General features: G+C 35.3%; 1 protein-coding gene across 1 annotated transcript in view; it reads left to right on the plus strand.

Moving 5' to 3' along the window:
- Positions 1–17381, plus strand: part of ADGRG7 (adhesion G protein-coupled receptor G7) — a 67721-nt gene that overhangs the window by 3551 nt on the left and 46789 nt on the right. Inside the window, exons 2-3 of the mRNA XM_032852050.1 lie at positions 15468–15581; positions 17230–17334. Coding sequence (XP_032707941.1) covers positions 15468–15581; positions 17230–17334 — 219 coding nt within the window. The remainder of the gene's footprint in view (positions 1–15467; positions 15582–17229; positions 17335–17381) is intronic.

Genomic DNA, 17381 nt, shown 5'->3' on the forward strand with positions numbered 1-17381 from the left:
CCATTTTAGTTTTCTTCCTCTGTTCCAAGCCATGCAACACTCTAACCATTTCCAGAACTTGGGCTTCATTAAGATCTCTCCAGTCGTGTATGGCCTCTTTTGTTTGGCAGTGTGATCAGCAATCTTGTAGGATGCTTTCATGTTGGAGCAAATCAAAGTTTTGCCAGAACTCTAATCTTTTCACATTAAGCATTTTATCAAATAATATGCACCGTGAGTAATGTGTTTTCAGAAAGGACAACAATAAGGTGTTCTATCTCTGTTGCCTTTGTGTTCCCAGTAGCAATGTAACCTTGTAATTTAAGAAGCAGCATGGCTTTTTGGTCCAATCATACTTGATGAAAGTAAAATGAAATATAATTAAGTTTCACTGTAGATCTTTCTCTTGACATTTTCCAACTTGAACTAGGCCTGATGTAAACATAGACAGATGTCCATAATCATAACATAGGGGATGTTTTCCTCAACTCTTAGGGAGAATAGCTTTTCATAACATATTAGCATTGATGAGAATGCCTTATTGAACCATATCCTGTTTCTCTTCTAGATTATAAAATTCTTCTCTGCCATCCCGTGTGCCTTTCCAACCTCTCTCCAGATGCTCTGACCTTCATTTCCTATCACAGGATTCACTTATGCTTCAGGCCAACAAGAGACTTTAAGAGGTTGTAATATTCCCAAACCCCAAGGTCAAACTTCATAGCATTGAAATTCTTGCACAGCAGAAAATGCGGATTGTGCGGAAATGTCAAGGAGAGTTTATTGATTCTCAGAAAATAATTTGTACACAGATGCTTGACTTTTGTTATACTCAATTACAGTACTTCCTCAAGTGGCAAACTTGATAATAAATCAAATTCATGGAACTGCTCCTGGAGTACAGTTTGCATTTGGGGGTTCAAAAAAAAAAGGTCCAGGTGGAAAAGACAGCTATAGCATTATTTAGTCTTATCTCTATTTTGCTCCTTTACCAGTCTCCCTTCTCACTTCCTCATGTAACCACTCTCTAAATCAAAGCAAACCAAAGCAAACCAAACCAAACCAAAACAAATAAATCAATTACTATGAAAGGGAAGGAAGTTGTTTTGGAAGGAATAAATTTTGTTATGTAATTGGCTGAGGGACATGAATTATTTTAACATCACTGACGTTTAAATTGCTGATCCCGTTATCAAAGTCACTTTCTTAAACTAAGAGGCTAGGCCCTTGGCTTAGTGGATTTTTCCTTGATTTACAGGTATTAGTTTTCCTTAAAATTCTGAATACAACCACCACCCATAGATCTTTTGATAATATATTTCTTGAAGAACATTTGGTAGAAAATATGGTGGTTAGGAGTGTGCACATTGAGAATCGGGGTGGGGGGGGAATACAGATGTAGAAAGAAAGAAGAAGTTCTAAATCCTGACTGCCTTGTTGAAACACAAATGTCACCACTTATCATCGGAATAAATCTGAGCAAGTTATTCAACATTTCTGCACTTCAGATTTCCTATTAAGGGAGCAATAATATACCTAACTTACAGAGCTGTCATTAAATGATTTAATGAGTTAATTACAAGTTTAAGATGACATATAAGGGTGCCTGGGTGGCTCAGTGGGTTAAACCGCTGCCTTCGGCTCAGGTCATGATCTCGGGGTCCTGGGATCGAGTCCCGCATCGGGCTCTCTGCTCAGCAGGGAGCCTGCTTCCCTTCCTCTCTCTCTACCTGCCTCTCTGCCTACTTGTGATCTCTCTCTGTCAAATAAATAAATAAAATCTTTAAAAGAAAAAAAGATGACATATAGGACACTATAAGCACTCAACAAATGTTAAATCCGTTTTTTAATTTATGAATTTTTAGATAATTTAGTGCATAGTTTTTTTTTTTAATTTTTAAAAAATTTTTTTAGTGCATAGTTTTCTCCATTCCCTGATTATACCTTGAATAGATGCTTTTGACTTAGATTGGACCTTTGGATTGAAACTCAGCTTTTCAAACTGAAGGTTCAACTGATGGATTTATTTAAAAAATATTTTTAAAGATTTATTTATTTTTATTTGAGAGATAGAGAGGGAAAGCTCGTGCACATGGGGGAAAGGAGAGTGAATGGGAGAGGGATAAAGACTCCCCTTTCAGCACAGGAAGTGTGGAGTCTGAGGCGGGGCTGGATCTCTCCACCCTGAGATTGTGACCTGAGCTGACCTGAGCGGAAACCAAGAGTCAGACCCAGCTCCGAGTGAACCACCCAGGTGCCCCTCAACTGATCAGTTTAAAACAGAAACAGTTCTATGAACTGCTATATCATCCTGCATTAAAAAAATATTTATACTATGCTACATCATCAGGGAAAAATTTTATTAAAATACGTAACCAGTTTACTGAAATATGTAACCATGTAGTTCTTTTTGAATAACTTTTACCTTAAGGAAAAAATGAAATCTTATGTATTTTGTTTGTTTAAAACTTTTAGTGTTCCTTTTCACAATGGAATAACTTTCCTAAATATTGTCTTCTCATTTAAAAGGAATCTTCTTCCTCATCCAAATGTTTCAAATTCCTGGTCTGGGACAAATGACAGATGCCAAGATGTTAAAACCCTAAGAATTGGAGCCAGATACTCGAGCCTTCTGATGGAATTTCTTTGACTAAGGAAAGATATTTTTAATCTTGTACTTAATTAAACTAGACTTTTCACAACAGATTCTAATTTGTCTAGTTTAGGAGAGGAAATGAAATTCATGTTTTCCATTTGGAAGTTTTAGTATTTTATGCTACTTTCTCAGGCAGCATGAAGTATTTTACATTATATTCTGCATTTAACGGTCCATGTTGTGTGGTAAAGATATTGAAAATAGGGCTAATATTTCTGGAAATATTACTTATTTATAATTTGAGAAAATGTAGGGAAATATTAATATTATACTGGTGTTATAAAAGAAAAATACTACTATTAAACATATTTCAGTGTGTTGATCCTCAAGTAACTTGAAGCTGATGCTTACCCTCTGTGTTTCCCTGTGGTAAAGGCAGTACTATTAGGAGAGGGCGGGAAGACTTAGTTAGTGATGAAGGGATCTGAGTTAATCCAGTCAGCTATCAATTAGTTACTAGTCTGGAACAAGTTAATCTTTATATAGAAGATAGGCTTTATGTAGAATGGGGATGTTGGGCTAATGAATAGCTAGCGTCATTTTTATGAGTCCATACGTTTAAAAACTAGTTAAATGAAAGAAAGCTCTTATTCTTTCTGGGTCTGATTTTTTCTTTACTTAAAATACAGAGGTTTAAAAATACCAATACTACCTTTATTATATTTTGTGGGTAATTCAGGTATTTCAGTGGACAGGGTCTTGAACTGTGGAGCAAAAGGTGTTAAAATTGTGATTATGACGGAGGAATGGTAGCTCAGCCTGGGCTTGATAACCCTCAACTAAAATGCAAATGCCAAAGAGGCCAGTCAGCAAACATTTGCTGAGTACCATCCATGCATCTGTCCTCAAACTAGGCCTGGAGATAAAAGAAATAAAATAAAAGAAAGTCAATTCTAAGGAAGGCTGCTTGGCGGTAATGAAAAGAACAACGTAATGGAACGGAAATTAAAAACAAAACAGAACAGGAGCAGACATCAACAAAACCAAAAGCTAGGGGTGCCTGGGTGGCTCAGTCAGTTGATTATTCGCCTTCAGCTCAGGTCACGATCCCAGGGTCCTGGAATCAAGCTGGGCATTCAGCATCAGGCTCTCTGCTCAGTGGGGAGCCTGCTTCTCCCTCTGCCTGCTGTTCCTCCTGCTTGTACACGCTCACTCTTTCTCTGACAAATAAATAAAATCTTTAAAAAAGTAAAGAAAAGAAAGGAAACCAAAAGCTAGTTTTTTGAAAAGATCAATTTAAGTAGGTAAATAGCTGGTGAGATTTGTCAAGACAAAAAGGCACTGGAATAATTAAGCAATATGTACAAAAATAAAGGGGGTCACAACACAGGTACAATAACAAAGATTTAAGCAAAAGTCGTGGGTAAGTTGGAAATAACTGTCAGAATGACAAAAGTGTACTCTTTGGCTCAGAATTCCAATTCTGGGAATGTATTCTCTAGATTAATTTGTACAATTGCAAGGTAGAATATGTACAGGGCAGTTTTGGAACAATTGAGAACAACACAAGTGTCCGTCAATAAAGGGTCAGTTAAATAGATCAGTTAGGGTATTTCCATACAATGGCCTATAATACAATTGTAAAAGGAGATGTGGAAGTTCTCTACCAACTGTTGCGGAAAGTTCATTGTTAATTGCAAGAGCAAGCTACAGAAAAGAGAGGAAGGAAATAAGACTATAGATTCATATTGCTTGTACTGAAAAAAAAAAAAGATTGGGAAAAAATGAATAGTTGTGTATATTTAGGGATGAGAGCAAGAGTATATACCTTTGTATGTTATGTTTATTTTCCAACTCTGTGAATGTATTTCCTATTAAAATATATAATAAATCAGTGATTAAGAAAACCTAATAAGGGGCGCCTGCGTGGCTTAGTTTAGCCTCTGCCTTCAGCCCAGGTCATGATCTCAGGTCCTGGGATCAAGCCCCACATTGGGCTCTATGCTCAGTAGGAGCCTGCTCCCCCTCCCCACCTGCCTACTTGTGATCTCTCTCTCTCTGTCAAAATAAATAAATAAATAAAATCTTAAAAAAAAAAACCCTAATAAAATAATAAGCAAATACCATGGCAAACCTTACCCTAGCTAATATAAAAATTTTGGCCAGGTGGAAATTTTCTAAAAAAAAAAAAAAAATATGCACACACACACACACACACACACAAGACCAAATATACTCCCAAAATAAGGGAAAAAAACCTATATAGAGCTGCAACAATTAAAGTAATTGAATTAAGAGTAAAAAAACAAAACAAAACTGCATGCAAATGCTGTATATAGATTATGTTACATATAATAATAGTATGAAATATGTTGCAAAAGATAAATGACGATTTCCCTATAGGATTACCTCTGGGTATGGAGGAAAAATAATGTTGACAGAAAGGAGTACAAAGATTTTCAGTTCTTTCTGTAAAGTTTTATTACATATATTTTTTTAAAATCTGAAGCAAATCTGAGAGAAAGTTACTATCTTTTAAAACTGGCTTTGGGTAGTGGGGGATGTTTTATACTCTGTATGTTGTGTATTTGAAACATTCTACGATTTAAAAAGATTCAGGTATTCCCTTTGGTTACACAGAGAAGTCTGTCACATAATTACAATTAAATCTCTCTTGGTAGAACTTAAGCTCTTTGAGGTCTGGATCTGTATCTTTTTTTTTTTTTTAGACTAAGAGACTTTACTTTTCGAGACGTTTCAGGCTACAGTAAAATTAAGCAGAAAGCATAGAGTTCCCATTTCCTCCCTCTCTCATCAACCCTTCCCCTCCATATCTTTCTTTATTCTTAATATCTTACACTAGTGGGTTGCTTTTGTTATAAATAATAAGCCAATATCAATACATCATTAATTAAAATGCATTTTACATAGGGTTCATTCTTTGTGTCGTAGAGTTTTGTGGATTTTGACCAATACATGACGGCATGTATCCACTGTTATAGCATCCGACAGAATAGTTCACTGCCTTGAAAATCTTCTGTGCTTCACCTATTCATTCCTTCCTCTCTCGCCCAAACCCTTGATCTTTTTACTGTCTCTATAGTTTTGCCTTTTCCAGAGTGTCTTATCTGGAAGGATACAGCATGTAGCCCTTTCAGCCTTCTGAAAGCTTCTTTCACTTAGTTAAATGTATTTAAGATTCCTCCATATCTTTAGGGGTTGCATAGCTCATCTCTTTTTATGGCTAAATAATATTCCATTGTTTAGATAGACCACAGCTTTTTTTTTTTTTTTTAATCCATTTACCTATTGAAGGACATCTTGTTTGCTTCCGGTTTTTGGTGATTGTGTATTCAGCTGCTGTAAACATTTATGTGTAGCTTTCTGTGTGGACATAAGTGTCCGCTTATTTGAGTAAATAACTAGAAGTGTGGTTGATGGGTTGGGTGGTAGAACCATGTGTAGCTGTCTAAGAAACTACTAACCTGTCTTCCAAACTGGCTGTACCACTTTGCATTCCCACAAGCAGTGATGAGAGCCCTGGTTGCTCCACAACCAGGCTGGCATTCGATGTTTACAGTGTTTTGGATTTTAGCCGTTCCAATAGGTGTGTAGTGTTATCTTATTGTTGTTTTAATTTGCACTTCCCTGATGACATGTGATGTTGAGCGTATTTCCATATGTTTATTTGCTATTGGTATATCTTCTTTGGTGAGCTGTCTGTTCAGATCTTTCCCCCACTTTTAATTGCTTGCTTTCTTACTATTGAATTTTAAGACTTCTTTGTGTATTTTTATTTTAAAGATTTTATTTATTTATTTATTTGACAGACAGAGATCACAAGTGGGCAGAGAGGCAGGCAGAGAGAGACGGGGAAGCAGGCTCCCCGCTGAGCAGAGAGCTGGATGTGGGGCTCGATCCCAGGACCCTGAGATCATGACCTGAGCCGAAGGCAGAGCCTTTAACCCACTGTGCCCTAAGAGTTCTTTGTGTATTTTGGATACCAGTCCTTTATCAGATACATGATTTAGAAATATTTTTTTCCCATTCTGTGTCTTGTTCTTTCTTTCTCTTAACAACGTGTTTTGTAGACCAGAAGTTTTTCATTTTGAGGAAGTTCCACTTATTTATTGTATTTATCCTTTTTTCCTTCATGGATTGTACTCTTCGTGTTATATCTAAAAAATTGTCATCAAACTGAATGACACTTGGATATTCTCCTGTATTTTCTTCTCAAAGTTTTATAGTTTTGCATTTTACATTTAGATTTATGACTTATTTTCAGTTACATTTTTTGGGAAAGCTGTAAGTCTGAGTCTGGATTTATTTTTTCGCATGTGTCTGTCTAATTTTCCCAGCAACATTTATTAAAAGGACTATCCTTTCTCCATTGAGTTGCCGTTACTCCTTTGTCAAAGATTGGTTGACTTTATCTGCCTCAGTCTGTTTTGGGCACTCTATTATGTCTAATGATCTATTTGTCTCTTTTTTGACAATACAAGAGTGTCTTGATTATTGTAAGTTTCAGAATGTCTTGAGCTTACATATTCTGTGTTTCAGCTTTGTTCTTCTTTAATTGTGTTGGCTATTCTAGGACTTTGACATTTTCATATAAACTTTAGTTTTTTTTATATTCACAAAATAATTTGCTTGGATTTTGATTAGAATTGCATTAAATCTATAAATCAAGCTGTGAAAAATTGAAAATCTAAATAATAATAAGTTTTCCTATCCATGAGCATGGAATATCTCTCTACTTATTTAGAATTTCTTTGATTTCTTTTATTAGACATTTATAGTTTTCCTCATATAGATTTTGTACATATTTGGTTAGATTTATATTCATGTATTTCTTTTTTTTTTTTTAAGTTTTTTTTGTTTTTAATTTATTTGACAGATCACAAGTAGGCAGAGAGGCAGGCAGAGAGAGACAGGAGGAGGAGGCAGGCTCCCTGCTGAGCAGAGAGCCCCATACGGGACTCCATCCCAGGACCCTGAGATCATGACCTGAGCCAAAGGCAGAGGCTTTAACCACTGAGCCACCCAGGCGCCCCAATATATTCATGTATTTCTTTTTTTGGTGTTAATGTAAATGGTATTGTGCTTTAAAATCCAAGCCTAATTTACTTTTGCATATTAACCTTGTATCTCAAAATTTGCTATAATTGTTTATCAGTTCCAGAAGTTTTTTTGGTGAATCTTTGAGATTTCTTACATAGGTAATTACGTCATCTCTGAATAAAGACTTTTATTTCTTTCTCCCAATCTGAAATACATTTTATTTCCTTTCTTGTCTTACTACATTAGTTATGACTTCCAGTGTATTGTTGAATAAGAGTGGTGGGAAGGGAAATCCTTGCCATGTTCTCATCTTAAGGGAAAGCTTCTAATTTCTCACCATTAAGTATGAGATTGGGTTTATGTTTTTTGTAGATGTTCTGTATCAAGCTGATACAGTTCCCCTGTGTTTCCCATTTGCTAAGAATTTTTAACATGAATGGAAATTGGATTCTGTTGAATCCTTTTTCTGTATCTATTGATGTGATCATGTGATTTTTCTTTTTCAGCCTGTTATGATAATTTAATTTAATTGACTTTAAGATGGATTTAAGTTCTACTTAGTTAATATGCAGTGTAATATTGGTTTCAGGAGTAGAATTCAGTGATTCATCATTTACATACCACACCCAGTGCTCATCACAAGACCCTATTTAATATATATCACCAATCAAGCCATCCCCCACCCACCTCCCTTCATCAACCCTCAGTTTGTTCTCTATCATTAAGAGTCTCTTATTGTTACATTAATTGATTCTTGAATGTTGAACTAGCTTTGCATACCTGGAATAAATAAATAAAATAAATAAATATGGAATAAATCCATACCTGGAATAAATTTATCATGGTATCTAATTCTTTCTATATACTGTTGGGTTTGGTTTGCTAATATTTTGTTGAGGAATTTTGCCTTTATAGTCATGTGAGATATTGATATGTAATTTTTCTTTCTTGTAATGCTTTTGTCTGATTTTGGTATTAGAGTCACACTGGCCTCATAGAATGAGTTAGAAAGTGTTTTTTCTGCCTTTTTTTTTTTTTTTTCCCTAGAAGAGAGTGTTAAACATTGATATCGGTTTTTCCTTACATGTTTGGTAGGATTCACCAGTAAACCCATGTGGGGCCTGGTGTCTTTTTTTGGAAGGTTATTGATTCAGTTTCTTCATCGATATAGGCCTATTCCAGAGATCTATTTCTCCTTTTTTGAGTTCAGTAGAGTCTGTCCTTCAAGGAATTGCTCAGTTTCATCTAAGTTATCAAATCTGTGGGCATAGAACTATTCATAATATTCCTTTATTATTCTTTTAATGTTCATGAGGCCAGTAGTGATGACCCTTTTTCATATATGATATTAGTAATTCGTGCCTTCTCTTTTTCATGGTTAGACTGGCTAGAAATTTATCAATTTTAATTATCTTTCCAACTAACCATCTTTTGGTTTCATTGATTTTCTCTATTAACTTCTGGTTTTCAACTTCATTGATTTTTGCTCTGATTTTCTTTTTCTTCCTTTAAATGTATTTGGCTCTTCTTTTTAGTTTCCCAAGGTAGAAACTTAGATGATAATTCTAGATCTTTCTTCTTTTTTTTTTAAATACATACATTCAATGCTATAAATTTCCCTCTAAGCATTGCTTTTGCTGCGTCTCACTTTCATTTTCATTTAGTGAAAAATACTTTAAAAAGCTTTCTTGAGATTTGTTTAACCCACTTACCATTTAGAAGTGTGTTGTTTAATCTCCAAATATTTGAGGTATTTTCCAGCTATCTTTCTATTATTGATTTCTAGTTTAATTCCATCTTGGTTTGAAAACATACTTGGAATGATTTCTATTCTTTGAAATTTGTTTAGATGTATTTTATGGTACATGAATGTAGTTTATCTCAGTGACTACTCCATGGGTGCTTGAGAAGAATGTGTATTCTGACATCATTGGATGAAGTATATTATAATTTATTGTCAAATAGATATAGTTAGTTGATGGTGCTTTCAGTTCAACTTTATCTTTACTGATTTTCTGTTTGCTGGATCTGTCCATTACTAAGAACGGATGTTTAAGTCTCAGACTATAATAGCAAATTTATTTATTTTTCTTTCTGTCAGATTTGGTTCACTTATTTTGACACTATATTGTTTGGTACACACATATCAAAGATTGTTAGTTCTTGGAGAGTTAGCCCATTTATTATTAAGAAAGAAATGTCCTTTATCTCTAATGACTTTCCTTGCTCTGAAATCTGCTTTGTGTGAAGTTAATATAGCTTCTTTAACTTTCCCTTAATTAGTATTGTCATGGTATATCTTTCTCTATCACTTTTCTTTTAAACTATCTGTGTCTTTTGATTTAAAGTGGGTTTGTTATAGACAACATATAGTTGTGTCTTGTTCTTTATTCACTGTATAGTATCCATCTTATAATATTTGTAAGTGTTTTTAATGTTCTTTTGTTTGTTTGTTCCATTGCTATTGTCTTTTTCTGCCTTATCTGGTTTTAATTGAGCATTTTATATAATTCTGCTTTCTCTCCTCTCTTATCATATGCTTTATATTTAAAAAATTTTTTTGGTGGTTAATCTAGAGTTTGTAAAATACATTTACAAATAATCTAAGCCTGGGGTGCCTGGATGGCTCAGTTGCTTAAGCACCCAACTCTTGATTTCAGTTCAGGTCATGATCTCAGGGTTGTGAGATAGAGCCCCGCACTGGCCCTCCACTCAGCATGGAGTCTGCTTGAGATTCTCTCTCTCTCTCTCTGTTTCTCCCCTCACTTTTGTGTTCTCTCTCTATATATAAATAAATAAATAAATAAATAAATCTTAAAAAAAAAAAAAAAAACCCAACTAATCTAAGTCCACTTTCTAGTAACAATATATGACCTAATGAATAGTACCAGGCCCTCATTATATGGTGTTCCCAATTCCTCCTTCTCTTCCCTTATAACATTTTTTGCCATTTATTTCATTTTTCCATAAACTATAATCACCTCATCTATTGTTGCTATTATTATTTTGAATAAACTTATCATTCAGAATGAAAAAAATTTTATTTACTTTCATTTATTCTTTCTCTAATGTTCTTCTTTTCTTATATAGATTTAAGTTTCTGGCCTATATCATTTCCTTCTCTTTGAAGAATTTTTAAAATTTCTTGCAAACTCCTTCAATTTTTGTTTTTCTGAGGGTTTTATTTCTCATTTGCTTTTAAAGGATAATTCCTTGGATACAGAATTCTTTATTGTTTTTTTTTTTTCTTTCAACACTGAATATTTCACTACATTCTTTTATTTCCTTCATGGTTTCTGAGAAGAATTCCAATGTAATTAATTCTTATACTTGTTTCTCTGCAGATAAGTTTTCTCTCCCCTAATCCTTCTTTTGAAATTTTCTCTTTGTCTTTGATTTTCTGTAGTTTGAATAGAATGTGCTTAAGTTTGTTTGGTTTGGTTTGGTTTTGACATTTATCCTGGTTGGTGTTCTCTGAGATTCCTACATCTGTGATTTGGTGTCTATCATTTATTTTGGAATATTTTCAGACAATAAAACTTCAAATATTTTGGGGCACCTGGGTGGCTCAGTCAGGTAAGTGGCTGCCTTTGGCTCAGGTCATGATCTCAGGGTCCTGATATTGAGCCCCACATCGGGTTCCCTGCTCAGTGGGGAGTCTGCTTCTCCCTCTCCCTCTGCTGCTCCCCCTACTTGTGGTCATGTGCATACACACTCTCTCTCAAATAAATAAACAAAATCTTATATACACAAACAAAAAAACAAACAAATTTCAAATATTTCTTCTATTCCTTCTTCCCTTTCCTGTCCTTCTGGTATTCCCATTAGATGTATGTTACACCTTTTGTCCCATAGTTCTCAGATATTCCATTATAATTTTCATTCTTGTTTTCTCCTTGTTTTTATTTTTTTAAAATTTTATTTATTTTTAAATTTAAATACAATTTATTAACATATAATGTATTATTAGTTTCAGATGTAGAGTTCAATGATTCATCAGTCCTACGTAACACCTAGTGTTCATTACATCATATGCCCTCCTTAATGTCCATCACCCAATTATCCCATCCCCCAACCCCCTCCCCCCCAGCAACACTTGGTTTGTTTCTTGTGATTAAGAGTGTCTTATGGTTTGTCTCTCTCTCCATTTTGTCTTTGTTTTTAGTTTAGAAAGTTTCTAATGACATTTTTTTGAGCTCAGTGATTCTTTCCTTGGACTTGTCCAGTCTACTGATGAATCTGTCAAAGACATTCTTCACTTCTGTTACAGTGTTTTTGGTTTCTAGCATTTCTTTTGGTTCTTTCTTAGAGCTTCCATCTCATAAATTACTCCCTTGTTCTTGCGTGTTGTCTACTTTTTTCATTGGACCTCCTAGCATATTAACCATCATTATTTCAAATCTCTGGTCTGATAATTCCAAAATATCTGCCACATACAAGTCTGTCCTCATGCTTGGTATGTCTATTCAGGCTGTGTTTTTGCCTTTTAACATGATTTGTACTTTTTTGGTTAAAAGTCAGACATGATGTATTATGTAAAAGGAATTGAGGCACAGGCCTTTACTGTGAAGTTTTATGTTTATCTGGTAAAATTTAGGCGGTGTTCTCTGTGTGCTGTAGCTGCAGGTGTTCTTTGCCAGTCAGTCACCCCACCCCTACCCCTTCCCCCTTGGGCAAACACTGTTCTGATTTTATCACCATAGATTAGTTTTGTTATTTTTGAACCTTATATCTACAAAATTAAATAGTATTTACTCTTGTATGTCTGAATACTTTTTTAAATGTAATGTTCTCCAGATTGATTTATGTTGTTGTGTTTATTGCTTTTTATTGCTAAATAATCATATTCTACTATATGAATACACATAATTTGTTTATTCAGTTGATGAACTTTTTTTAAAAAGATTTATTTATTTATTTTTAGAGAGAGAGAGTGTTTGGGGGAGAGTGTCAAAGAGAGAGACAGAGAGGGAGGGAGAGAAACAGACTCTCTGCTGAGTGCAGAGCCCAATACTGGGCTCAATCCCAGGACCCTGAGATCATACCCTGAGCCAAAAATCAAGAGTTGGACACTTAACCAACTGAGCCACTCAGTTGCTAACATGAATAAAACTGCCAGGATTGGGTTCCCTGGAAGACAAATTCTGAATTGAAGATTTATCTGCATCAAAGTTTCAACAAGTGCTGTTGGGATCAATACTTGTAGGGTGGGGGAGTGGTTATGGAGTCAGAATTGGGTAGAAGGAGACTACAAGACAGCTGAAGTTGAGAAAGCCCTCCAGTGTTGATGTCTATATTAGTTATCTATTGCTGCAGAACAAATTACCCCAAAACTTGGTGACTTAAAATGAAAATTGTCATTTTAATATCTTTCATAGTTTTTCTGGACCCAGAATTTGGAAGCAGCATGCCTGGATGGTTCTGGATTAGGATCTTCCATAAAGTGGCCCTCACAAGGCTGCTGGAGCTGGGGTCATCTTGAGCTTTCTCCAGTCATGTGTGGTGCCCAGACAACGGAGATTCAAAAACTTGGAACAGCTGAAACTCCTTAGTCTTCTCTCTCTCTGTGTAGTTTCTCCTCTTGATGTCTCTAGCCTAGGGGCTTCAGAGTAGCTGGATTTCTTATGTGATACCTGCAGGTTCAGATCTCCCAAGGTATAGATCGTGAGTGATAGAGAGTTAGGTAGAAGACAAATCATCTTTTGTGATCTAGCCAGGAAGTCACATCATTACTGCCACTCTCTTAGTCAGGGCAGATATAAAAGTCAACTCAAGTCAAGGAGAGGGAACACAAACTCCATCTTTCAGTGGAGGAGAGTCATCATCATATTATAAGAAGAGTATGAGAGATGAGATATGTAGTGTAGATGTCTTTGGAAAATATACTCTTCGAGGCCTTGAGTCAAGTGGATGAAACTTTATTCTCTGGCTTTGACCAGCCATGGCACATATCATGAGGATCTTGGATGAACGATTCTATTTAGTTGAGATCAATTCTAGAAAAGGACTCAGATAAGTGTTCTCAGTTGCCAAAATTCACAAAGGCTGGAGGAATGAATAGTTCAAATATGAAGGGAAGGATCTAAGTGGCATACAATAGCAATGTTTCTAGAACCTGCATTCTCGTATAAATCCTTTTGTGGACATGTATTTCCATTTATTGTGCATATTTATCTAGAAGTAGAATTTCTGTGTCATAGGTAGGTATATCTTTAGTTTTCTTTCCAATTGAATTGCCTTGGCATTTGTTTGTTTGTTTTTTTGTTTGTTTTTTTAAAGCTTTTACTTATTTATTTGTTTAACAGAGGAGGAGAGAGATAGGAGAGAGCACAAGCAGGGAGAGCAGCAGGCGGAGGGAGAGGGAGAAGCAGTTACCCCACTGAGCAGGGAGCCCAATACAGGGCTTGGTCCTAGGACCCTTGGGATTATGACCTGAGCTGAAAGCAGATGCTTAATGACTGGACCACCCAAGCGCCCCTGCTTTGGAGTTTTTTAAAAAATCAAATGACTAGATATGTTGTATCTACAGTTAAGCCTTGAACCACTTGAGGGTGGGAGGTGCCAGCCCATTGCACCGCTTAGCACATGCTCTCTCCCTCAAAAAAAGAAAAAATTTATAAAAGAGAAAAGTTTAAAAAAAGTATGTGTATAACTTTTGACTCCCCCCAAACTTAACGACTAACAGCCTACTGCAGGCCAGAACACTTACTAATAACAAATGTAAAGGTTAACAGATATTTTATGTGGTATATGTATTACATACTGTATTCTTACCATAAAGTAAGCTAGACAAAAAAAAAAAAATGTTGAGAAAATCATTAGGAAAAGATCAGTTTGTTCTCTATAGTTAAGTCTGTTTCTGGTTTGGCTCTCTTTTTTCCACCTTTCTTTTTTTTTTTAAGAAACAAAAAGTCCCAGTGTGCCTAACTTAAAATAACTTGGTCATGAGATCCTTATAATCCTGTTCCAGGCAGGCTTCCTGAATCTGTTGACACCTAACTTCCTTAGAGTCGTTGCTCCAGATCTGCTCCCTGTTTAAGTGGCCTTCCTTGCCTTCTACCCTCAGTCACTTCCCATCTCCCTTGAAGTATCTTTTTAAAACACATACCTTATTATGTTACTACCTTGTTTTAATCTCTCTCTAGACTCTTACAGGACTAAATCTCCTTAGCTTAGTCTATAAACCCACTCACAATCAGTTTGTGTCCTGCTGCTCCACGTAGAACCAGTGTTCCTGATTTGTTAAACTTTGCCATGTTCCTTGGACATATCATAACTTTATGTATTTTTGTGGTTTTGCACTTTGTATCCTGCCTATTTGGGGCTATCCCTTTTAATCTGGCTTTTCTAGATTTAGTCTTCAAATCTGATTCAGATACCACCTCTTCTAGAAAGACTTCCCTGGGTAAATTACCTCTGTCCTCAACATTTCTCTTCTGTGTTCTTATAGCATTTACAAATCTGCATGCTGACTTAGTTGGCCAGTCTATCTATTCATCCATCCATCCATCCACCCATCCATCCATCCATCTATCTCATCTGCATAATCGGTTTTCCCCAGTAGATCCTAATCTCCTTGATCAAAGTATTGTGTCTTTCAAATATAGTTTTTTGGTCTCCATAACTTCTCGTAAGCATTATATATCCTATGTAGATTCTCAATGTATATTTTTGTTGATGATAATCTTACAAAAAGTATTTCTCCAGTGGTACTCGAAGTAATTGTTTTCCATATAGAAATTAAGGACCACAGACCCAGAAGAGAAACTAATTAGCCAGTACTATTAGTACTAATAGTACTAAGTACTATTCTATTTTTGTTGCTTTTTAGAACTATCAACCTCCTCACCCAGTATCCCTATGGAGTTCTGCAAGAATGGTGGAACCTGGGAAAATGGCAGGTGCATTTGTCCAGACTTCTGGAAAGGATGGAGATGTACAATTGGTAAGTTATTTGAGATGGTACTAGGTACTAGGTACTGGTACTATGAGGTTTAGGTGACTTGCATTAATAAGGACAGCAGGAAAGCTTCTTGAAGTTTCTGTTAATGATTTAGTAACAATGGGCTTAACGATGGTGGCTTTAAGATGTGATTGTTAGTTTAATAGTAAAAGTGTAGTGTTCTTTTTGGGCTACTTACTTATATGTTCAATACCCCTAGTATATTTCCCAGCTATCAAGTTTCTCTGTAAACTGAAAGATGTTTTTCCTTCTGGTTCTAGTGTCTACTTCAGGGAAATGGGTGGTATGGTTCCCTCCACTTTTTTCAGTTGGTGATACATTATATTACCCCATTTCAAATATCACAATTCTATCATATTTCACTTTTCTGAAATCAAGGTACATCTTCCCATCCAAGTATACATTTAGATGAAGTCTTTGTTTTTTCATCCTTTTCCTGGATGAGATGTTATTAAATTAGTGGTTTGACTTCAGACTGTCCTCTCTCAGAATCAATGTTCAAAGCCATTTCTTTTTTTATTTCTTATTTATTTATTTACCATTTCTTTTTTTAATTGAAGTAGAGTTGACACACAATGTTCCATTAGTTTCAGGTGTACAACATAGTCATTCAACAACTTCTCACTACAAGTGTAGATACCATCTGTCATCATACAACACTGTTACAGTACCACTGACTCCATTCTGTGTGCTGTACCTTTCATTCCCATGACATATTCATTCCATAAGTGGAAGTGTGTATCTCCCATTCCCCTTCACTCATTTCACCAATTCCCCCCACCCTCTTCCCTCTGGCAACCACCTATCTGTTCTCTGCATTTATGAAAATGTTTCTGTTTTTTGTTTATTCATTTATTTTGTTTTTTAGATTCTACATATAAGTGAAATAATATGGTATTTTCTTTTTCGGTCTGACTTATTTCATTTAGCATAATACCCTCTAAGTCTATCCATGTTGTTGGAAGTTGCCAGGTCTTATTTTTTTTAATGGCTGGGTAATAATCATATATGTATACACACACAGATTTTATATATATATATATATATATATATATATATATATATATTTAATGGACACTTAGGTTGTTTTCATGTCTTGGATATTGTAAATAATGTTTCAAAGCTGCCTCTTCATATGCAATCTGCAGTATACTTCCCAATACTCTGTACACTTTATGCTGGATGCTTAGGATCCAGAGCCTTAGAAATGCCCTCCTAGAATTTCCTATACTTCTACAAGCGAGTATATCTCAAATGCTCCATGACTTTGGTCTTTTGCTTTGACCCACCTCCTCATGATGCCTTTTGGTACTATGGGCTCTTTACCTTTAGTTGTCAAGATTTCAACTAATCTGATTTCACTATCCTTTCTGATGTGTTAGTGATCACATCCCACCTCTACTAGGTTATATATACTAGAACCCGTTATCTAACACACTAGTTTTTCTAATGGTATCAACTCAACCAGATAAAAAAGTATAAAGTCTCAGGTGAGTCAGTGAGTCCTAAAGTCTTCTATTAGCCTTCAAATTATACCGAATAGGTTTTGAACTTTGATTTTTATCTAGTTTGAAATTTTAAAAAGAAAAGTATAATTTATGATGAAAAATTTATTTTCTTTTCATGATAGCTAATTTCTGTGAAAACAGTACCTATGGGATTTTTACTTTTGATAGAATTCCAGCAGGAAAATATGGACCTTCCCAACAAAGATGTGATAAGGACACTTTAAACGGTATGTGTTTTTCCAAACATCTCCTATTTAAGCATATGAATCACTAT

This window comes from Lontra canadensis, unplaced genomic scaffold (genome assembly GCF_010015895.1).
Source record: "Lontra canadensis isolate GAN:19392208 unplaced genomic scaffold, GSC_riverotter_1.0 scaffold6, whole genome shotgun sequence".
NCBI lineage: Eukaryota > Metazoa > Chordata > Mammalia > Carnivora > Mustelidae > Lontra > Lontra canadensis.